The sequence below is a fragment of the Harpia harpyja genome, chromosome 3 (assembly GCF_026419915.1).
Source record: "Harpia harpyja isolate bHarHar1 chromosome 3, bHarHar1 primary haplotype, whole genome shotgun sequence".
Taxonomy (NCBI): domain Eukaryota; kingdom Metazoa; phylum Chordata; class Aves; order Accipitriformes; family Accipitridae; genus Harpia; species Harpia harpyja.
In genome coordinates, this window is record NC_068942.1 from 22602997 (window position 1) to 22612146 (window position 9150).

The 9150-nt window shown below is 47.7% G+C and overlaps 1 protein-coding gene across 1 annotated transcript; it reads right to left on the reverse strand.

The window, feature by feature from the left end:
* Positions 1–541: 541 nt before the first annotated feature.
* On the reverse strand, positions 542–5437 carry TPBG (trophoblast glycoprotein). Its single transcript, XM_052781642.1, has 2 exons — positions 5339–5437; positions 542–4956 (listed from the first exon to the last, which is right to left on the reverse strand). The coding sequence occupies exon 2, from the start codon at positions 4765–4767 to the stop codon at positions 3637–3639; it is 1131 nt and encodes a 376-aa protein (XP_052637602.1). The 5' UTR covers positions 4768–4956; positions 5339–5437; the 3' UTR covers positions 542–3636.
* Between the last annotated feature and the right edge of the window lie 3713 nt (positions 5438–9150).

Consider the following 9150-nt stretch of genomic DNA (forward strand, 5'->3'; position numbering starts at 1 on the left):
ATCTCAGTCAACAACCGCATACAGGTCTGAACAGACTGCTTCGCTAGCTGGCATGTCACTGGGGATTGTCACCAGTGCTTAAAAGGTAAATTACCCTGAATGAAAAGATTTAAAGCAGTTGTGCAAAACTTCAAATCACTTTTTGGAGGTCAAAATTATTGGTAATATTATGGTTTGCTGAGAGAAAAAAATATGTCAGATGATCTAATATAAAGCTACCTTGGATAAAGAAAGATTTGGGGAATTTTCTGTTTCTTACCTGGCAACAGCGCTTATCCAAAGTACTTTAGGAAAATATATTAAAACTATGTCAATTCCTTGTGCTATTCTTCTAAGAAAATGTTAAGCTTATTACAACTAAAACTAGTTTTAAGCAAGCAGTTGAAGTTCGGACAAACCAACCTTGCTGCTTCTTAGCTGCGCAGCCTTCCCTGAAGATTTGCCCACTACTTTAGTCTAGATGTGTTCTACGAAACATCAATGGCAACCATGTCATGCAGAACTTTGGGGGTTTATGTATACAAAACACATTTTAGAGGCATTTAGTACTGCAGGTGTTTTATTGAAGAATGAATGAATAAAACAGCCTTGCTAATTAAGCTGCTCTGGAAATAGTAATCAATTGGAATTTCAGGTGTCAAAGCAGAGTAAGATTATAAAACGTGCTTCAGAAGAACCCTTAAACTAACGCTATTTTACATGTATAGTTTTTAACCAAGTTCTGAAGCACTTTGGGAGCTACTTTTTCAATGTCTTCTGAGTACCACTGTTAACTATTTTGTAAAAGGAAAGGAAAACAAATTTCAAGCACTGTTTATGGAAGGGGATTTAAGATCAAATAATGCATCGTACAAAACACCAAAGCATTCACTGTTGGTCAAACACTGTAGGAGAACGTTATCCAACACAATACTGACACATGCTAACTGTTACATCCTAATAAATACACATGTAAGCAAATGGCAAAAATTATTTTAAAGTAGGCGTCGCCAGGTCTCTAATAAAATTCTATTACATTGACTTTCTATGATACAAAAAAATAATAATAATAATAATCTTTAGAATAATAGGTGTAGTACAACAGTTACACTTGCTCACTATACAAATACTCAGTCCATTGCTGAAAGACCGCGAAAAAAGTCATTGCCTATCCTTACACAGCAGCTCTATAAATGCATGGCTGTTACATTAACACATCACGGACAATTGCTTTTACTGTAGTTACTTTAAAGTATCTGTTACCAAAACCCAAGAAATTGCCCAAGAAATGGCTTGGTTTGTACATGTTTTCTCTATTATATTACAGGAGCATCTTAAGCAAGGGTGACACTCTATTCCTCTTGGCACTGTACAAATAAGTGTAAGTTGGTAATCTCTGAAATGACCAATACGACAAAGCACACTGCATAGCTGTTGTAAATTCTTGCTTCTTACATGAACTATCTTATGTATACCAAGTATGAATGGTTTGCATAGTTGCACAGTAATAGTTATTCACACCGGGGTTTTTACACTGTTCTTAAAATATGTGCAGCTAACATTCAGACCAGCAGTCTGCTTTTTAAGAATCCACAAACTTAATTGATATGCTGTTAATCAGATATTGCTCATACATTTAAATTACAGCAGGAGAAACAGGCTGTCACTTAACTTACTTTAATTGTAAAATACACTGATTTATCAAACCATTAATTGTATGTAATATTAATTATTTTTTTACTTTTGAGGGCAAAGTTACAAAACCACATTAAAAAAAAAATCACTGCTATTAAATAAAGCCAATTTAAAGCAAGAGAAAATTAGTCTGAACCCACTTGTGCTACTTGCTTTGTCTGAAGTTGCAAGGAGAGAAATAAGCATTTGAATAATACTGATGCCCAAAAGAGATTGTATTTCTTCTGATACTTCAAGGACTATTTTACATTTATGAGCTCTTACCAAAGGTGTATATCTATGAGAAAACTGTCACTTTCGAAAGCAAAGAGAATTAGCCAGTAATTCATAAAATTTTAGAGATGCTCAAGAGCTTCAAGTAACAGGAACCATGGAAAAAGCTCCACAGATATACCGATAGATACCAATTCACATCACGCTTCTACAGCTGGTGTATTTTTTTCATTAAGAATCTATAAATGGATTAGGAAAAGTGCATTAATTATTGGTGGTCTTTGGAAGGTTCTTGCTAACCTTTTCATATGTATTCAGAGTTGCATATTACATGATGCATTTTTGAAGTTTTTCTTTGCATGCCTTATCTATTTACAAGAAAATGCATTCCCGAGCAAGTAATAAGCATGAGTAACACACAATATTGAAATGCACCTGTTATAAGCTTTAAGATAAATGTAAAGTTCCATCAAGTTACTCGATGTAGATCACTACAGAACTTCACGAGTACAGAGAGCTTAAAATGAAACAGTAAGCAATTTAATAAGTGCTGCATTGATTTACAAGCCTGAAGCTCGCCGACTACACGACTGAGCTGCATTTAATTTAGTTCAGGACATGAAAGTATGTTTTTTTTATAATAAACAATTCCATTCAGGTAAAATTTCCTTTAGCTTACAAACTCCACAATTTAATTTGAATTATTTTCTTTTTAATTTCGTAGAGAAGGCCTTATGAAAATTCTGTCAGTTTGTACCTTCCCAGCAAGGTGGACCCTAGCATCTGTCTCGACGTTTTGCAGTTGTCTTGAGAGAGCAGACTGGGGGTTTTGTGTCAAGTGAAACTGCTCTCGTCGTTGATCAGTGTAGTTCTCCTAGCATATTGCACCACATCGTCAAACATCTATGTCTCTAACCTACACATCTGTGTAAAATTTTATTCAGATTACTACTGCAGGGCTATTACTTCAGAGACTGTAAAGCTATCCACAATCTTAGATGTCCATACATCTCTCATCAAACAGCAAACTTCAACACAAAAGTTCTTGTAAGACTGTTTATTGAATTTAACAGTTCAGCTGGAGTTTAGATGCAGCTTGTATAAAAACCCTCTCTTTTCACGTAAACTGCAATCAAAAATAACTTTACAAAATAGTAAGAGACTTACTGAGGTGGTAAGTTTCCTAACATGTAAAACTACAAAGTATTTGTGCATGCTCACTGTTCGATTTCCTTCTTTGTAACAGAGGAGTTGTTAAAAGGAGTTTCTTTGTTTTTTTAAATCTCAAGGTAGTCTGTGAAATGGAATCGTTGTCATCACAATTTGGATATACAAGATCAAAACTGGCACAGACGAACAGAACATTTTTTTTTTTTTCCCAAAAAGTTGAGGCAGCTTTTGTTGAATGGTGTCTGCATCGGTAATTTTTTTATAAACTCTGGTGTCTTTGGAGCATCAGAGAGGATCCTTTTTTTCTTTTGAGATCTTGAAAAAAGTTTCCCACGAGTACAGACAGGTATGGAGGAAAAGAAGCAGCAGCTTGTTTCCTACATACAGCCCACCGCCATGCGCAGCTGCCCAGCGTCTCAAAACAAAAATGAACTTGATATCACAGGGAGGCGTATCCCCCTCGAGTTACAAGCACATCTGAGATTTCTCCGGGGAGAAGGGAGCAAGCGTGAGGGTAAAGCGTTAAGTCTACTCTTCATGCACAGCTACCGCGCGCGGCCCCGCATCGGTGGCGCTTCGTCAGACGTCCGAGTTGGAGCTGAGGTTTGTTAACCTGGGGTCTGCGTTGATCTCATACCGGTAGTGGTAGCCCTCCATGTGATCCCTACAGGCATCCCTGATGTTGTGCATCCACTTTTTGATTCCTTTTCGGTTCAAGTACAAAACCAGGAGGAAAATGGCCCCAATGAGAGCCAAGACTATCCCCAGGAAGACGTAGGAAGTCTGTAGCTGGGAAGGCAGGTCTACAGGCACGGAGCAGTTGAGGTCCGAGCCGTTGATCTTCAGCAGGGCTTTGCCCAGCACCTTGTCGGGGTAGGCGCAGGTCAGGGCTTCTTTGCCCTCCGCCCGGTCGCCCTCCTTGAGCCAGGCCACCAGGTCCTCGACAGCGCAGTCGCAGAGCCAGGCGTTGCGGCCCAGGCCGACGCGCCGGAGGGCAGGTGGCCCTCCGCGCAGCTGGGCCGGGGTGCCGTTCCTCAGCACGCCCAGGGAGTCGTCGCTGAGGTTGAGGCTCCGCAGCTGCCCCGGCGCCTGCAAGGAGGCGTTTCGCAGGCCCACCAGCGAGCTGTCGCCCAGGTCCAGCTGCCGCAGGGCCAGCAGGGCCGCGAAGGCGCCGGCGGGCAGCAGCAGCAGCCCGTTGTCGGCCAGCTCCAGGCGGCTGAGGTTGCGCAGGGCCCCGGACTGCAGCATGGCGCCCAGGCTGAGGAGGACGCCGTGGTCGCGCAGGGCCCCGCGGAGGGCCAGCTCCTCCAGCGGGCTGCCGCCCTCCCCGAAGGCCTGCGGGCTGAGGGAGACCAGGGGGTTGCCGCTGAGGTCCAGCTGCCGCAGGGCGGGCAGGGCCGCCAGGGCGCCGGCCTCCACGGCCCGCAGGTGGTTGCCGCTGAGGTTGAGGGCGCTGAGGTCGGGCAGGCGCTGGGCGGGGAAGGCGCCGGCCGGCAGGCGGGCCAGGCGGTTGCCGGTGATGAAGAGGTTGCGCACGTAGGGCGGCAGGTCGGGCGGCACCGCCGTCAGGTTCCTGTTCACGCACTTCACCGTCTTGGCCGGCTCCGAGCACTCGCAGGGGGCCGGGCAACTGCCGGGCTGCTGCACCGAGCCGCAGCCCAGCAGGACGTGCAGCAGCAGCCCCAGGCACAGCGCGCCGCGACCCGGCATCGCGCCCGGCCCGGCCCCGCGTACAACTTTCCCCCCTCCGGGCGCCTTCGGCTCTCGGGCGGCGAGGCGAGGCGAGGCGGGGGGCGGCGGCGGCTCCCGCCGGGGCGCTGCCCGCTCCGGGCGGCCCCTTCTCCGGGGGCAGGCGCTTCCCCTCCGGGGCTGGCTCCGCTCCGCTTCCCGCAGCGAGACCTGCGGCAGGGGAGGAAAGGGAGAGGGCAGCGGCGCGGCGCGGCTCGGCTCCGCTCGCCCGCGCCCACCCGCCTTCCCCCGGCGCGGCGCGGCGCCTCGCCTCGCCCCCCACACGTGGATGGACCGGGCGGCCGCGGCCCCGAGGGAACAACAAGTTTTCCCCCCCGCTTCCAGCTCACGCCGCCGCCGCCGCCTTCCCACCCGGCCGGCGGCTCCGCTGGCGGAGGACGGAGAGGAGGGAAGGGTCTAGCCCGCAGCTCCCCGCCCGCCGCCCCGGGGCTCTCCCCTCCGCTCCGCGACCGGTGCAAACTCCCGCCCGCAAGACCCTCCGCAGAGTGGAGCGGAGCCGAGTCCCGTCCCGGTCCCGGTCCCCGTCCCTCACCTCCAGCCGCCGCTCCCGCCCCGCGTCCGGAGCAAACTCCGCCGGAGCGAGCCGCCGCCGCCTACCCCCGGCCCCGTGGCCACCTCCGCGCCCACCCTCGCCGCGCCTGGCCCTGCCTCCGCCGACAGGAGAAACCAACCGCCGCCCCGGCCGGGGGGAGCTGCCGGCCGCGCCTGCCCCGAGGGGCGGCCCCGCTGCCGCCCGCGCCCCGCCCGGCTCCCGCCCGCCGGCTCCCGCGCCCCCGCTCCGCCGTCGCCGCCGGGCGGCAGCGCCCGGGAGCCCGCCGGGAGGGTCCCGCTCGCCCCCGGCCCAGGTGGTGCTACCGGAGGCTCACCTTGCCGCCGAGCGGAGCCGCTCCCCTCAGCGCGGCGGAGGGGGCGGGCGGCACGGCGAGGCGAGGCGAGGGTCGCTCGGTACGGAGCGACTCCCGGCCGCCCCGCGAAGGGAGAGAGAGCCGGCGGCAGCGAGCGCTGCCAGAGCCCCGTGCCCCCCCCTTCCCCGCCCTGGCAGCCCCGTACCTGTGCTCGCCCCGACGCGGCGGCCGGGGCCCGGGGGGGTCGGGCGGGAGCCTGGCTGCCGGGTGCCGCTGCCGCAGTTTCCCCGATCGGCGCGCTCGGGCCGGCGGGATTGGGAATTCCCGGCCGCTGCCCCGACCCGTCTGTCCAGGGAAACCGTTTCGGGGAGGAGGGGGAGGACGGGGGGGGGGGGCAACGCCAGCAAAGAAATACACCGAACAAGCTCCAAAAGTAAAGGAAAAAAAAAAAAAAAACAAACCGCCGGGATCTTCAGAGGTCCTAAAATAAATAATAATAATCGCTTAAAAAAAAATAAAAGGAGCAAATTGACAGCTTAAGGCTGAGATTTAAACTTCATTATGGTGAGGAAAAAGCCTAAATATCTATTTGTACGTAAAATACCAGCCTCAGCCGCTATGGCTGTCCCAGAATAGCCCGGGCATGGCCAAACAATCCGGGCGGTACAAATGCTGTTTTGTAGATGAGTAACTTGCTTGGGTTACTCCACGGAGCGGGTATTTGAGGAAGAGGCGAATGGTGGGAGCTATCATGGGGACTGTATCGGGCCACTGGTCCCTATGAAGTGATTGAGATAGTTAAATAACATCCAATTAATGCAGAAGGCGTACTGGTATATTCAAATAACCACAGTTTCAGCAACATGAATCCGAGCACTTTGGGTCTGTGACTCCTTTGGGCTTTCCTTACCCTTCCGATGACTGCTTACGGAAGATTTCCTTCTCCCCGTATGTCAGAGTTACGCTCCTTCTGCTTTCCTGATCAACTAGGTTCCTTTTTTTTTTTTGGTAAAGTCAGCAGAAATTTTACAGCTGTCAAAAGCCATGAGGGAAATGAACAGATGAATCCAGTATGAAGTCTGGAGAAGACTGGCCCCAGAATAACGAGCTGAAACATTGATTTCTGTAGGATTGTTCTCCCCTCTCTGGCCTAACAGTGGTATTATGGTGCAGAAAAGTCTGGGGTCAGGGTGTCAGGCAGGGGCTGCCCAGCTGATAGACCAGCATGCTCTTTACATGAAGAGTATGGAGAAAAGGAAATACGGGGTGCCTGAAGGAATAGTGATACAAGTGAGATCTTGGACTCGCAAGCAGTTCCAGAAGTTTGGGAAGTTACTGCTTTGATGTTGAGTTAGAAAAACAGTGATGCTACACTGCAGGAGTTTTTAGTTTGTTAAAACGTATTTTAGCATGCCTGGTTTAGTATAATACTTAGAAAAGTAGATAGGTAAAGATATCCTGCATTTTGTAAGAGAAAGACATGTTCTCCTAATCTATTCAAATTCTTTGGAAAAGTAAAAAAAAAAAACAACCCTCAAAATTGGCCCACTAGACAGCAATGAAATTCAGTGACCAGTAAGAGGTAGTTTCCAAAGGGAGACAGCTTTTAAAAGTAGGTAACTGAAAATATTAACAAAAAATCTGAGATAAATAACGGAAAAAATACTTATTGAGCATACCCATAGCCATTTTTTATAAAATGTTTAGATACAATGTCATTTTTAATGGAACAATACAATTAAGAGCAATTACACTGATCTGCTCGTCATGCTGACCAAAGTTGTCCTAGTAGCTCCAGGCTCTCTATGACTCTTTAGATGGGTCTGTGCCTCTTGCCCTGCACAGCAGGTTAGCTTTTTGGGCAGGGAACATGGTTTTGTTCTGTGTTTGTGGAGTGCTCCCTGACAGGTGCTTGAATGTGCTGCAGTAATGCAAATAATAAAATAATAAATATTTTCCTATTGTTTCCTGTTATTCCAGTAAATTGCACCTGCTAAACCTGTGTAAGCTTGCAAGAGGAAGAAAAACACTTGTTAATCTGCTCTCTTCTCTTCTTGTTTTAAGTAAAACAACTTTTCTCAGAGGTATACTCCAAAAACAAAATGGTATTTTCTGGTGAATACACTTATACTGAGTGGATTTCCTGGATGTGTTTATACTCTGTACTAGGAAAATGAAGAAAAAAAACCCTGATGTATTTTCAGGTCAGTTTTGGCTATTATGATTGATTGATTTGTGAATTTGCATTGCACAGCCCATAGAATCTCATCTCATAGTTTTTTGCATAAAGTTTATGCAAAACTTCCAACTGAGTTAAAATACAGTATTTGAAAATACATCGCCTTGGCTAAAGGACTCAAACTGCAAGAGAATTTACCATAAGGAAACTGTTCCTGTGGCTGATATTCCTACGGGTTGACTGAGAAGCTCATGTTAAGGAGGGGCTGAGGCAATGCTTCAGTCTCTTGGTGGTTCTGCTGCTCCAGGCTAAGGCTGGGTGACGTGCTGGTTGTCTGGAATCATGAAGAAACCTCTGACCGTCCTCCTCCAGAAGATTAAACCTTGCTTCATGTGACAGTGATGAGAACCGCTTGCTTTTGGAAATCAGTACTCCAGTATTTCAGCTACCCCAAAGTGAAAATGTGACACCTACCTAAAGGAATGCAGAGAGTCATAGGGACAACCTGTGACAACTAAACTGCTTGACATTTTTGGAGTTGCTGTACCCCTTTTAAGGCTCTCACCTTAGCAAGGAATAAAGTGGCATTTGTAGGTGCTCGTGTCACTTCACTGTTCTTTGGAAAACCTGGAAGATTATATTAGACACTGAAATTTAAGGCTGTTAATTAAGTTAATTGAGATGGATCCCATCCTAAATAATCTTCACAAAGCCCCTTGGCCAGATACTAAACAATGCTGGGTGCCTTTTATGAGATTCTGAGTGGCCTGACTCCAGCTGATGTCCAAGGAGTTGGAATAGTGTGCAGTAGGACTCCATGCAACAGCTATCATCTTTTTTTAATTTTTTTTTTCTTTACTGACAGGGAAATTTATGTTTCTTCTGTGAAGTGTTTCTGCATTGTCTCAATATTGCATGAAGATACTCAGCACTTCACAGGAAGTGGCCTTGGAAGGGTATTTATGATGTGCTAAAGATTATACACCAAGTGAGCAATAGCGCAGAGACCAGAATTCTTTTCTTTTACCAAAAATATCTTCCCACAAAAGTGGAAGAACAAGCTGCAAGTTCCATCTGCTTCCTCACATGGAGAGATCCAGCAGGTCCTCCAAAGGACACCTTCTGTTACTCTCGGGACTTGGCTTCATTTGAAGAAACACCATCAGAATTCTTAAAATGGTGCCATAAAAATACTTAGGCAACCAAATGCTGCCTTGAATTCTTGTTTGAATGTCTTATTCAGCATTCACATGCTTACACCCATAAAGATTCATGTTCTGGTTTTCTTTTTAGGTGCATTATAAACTTATGTGACAGTTT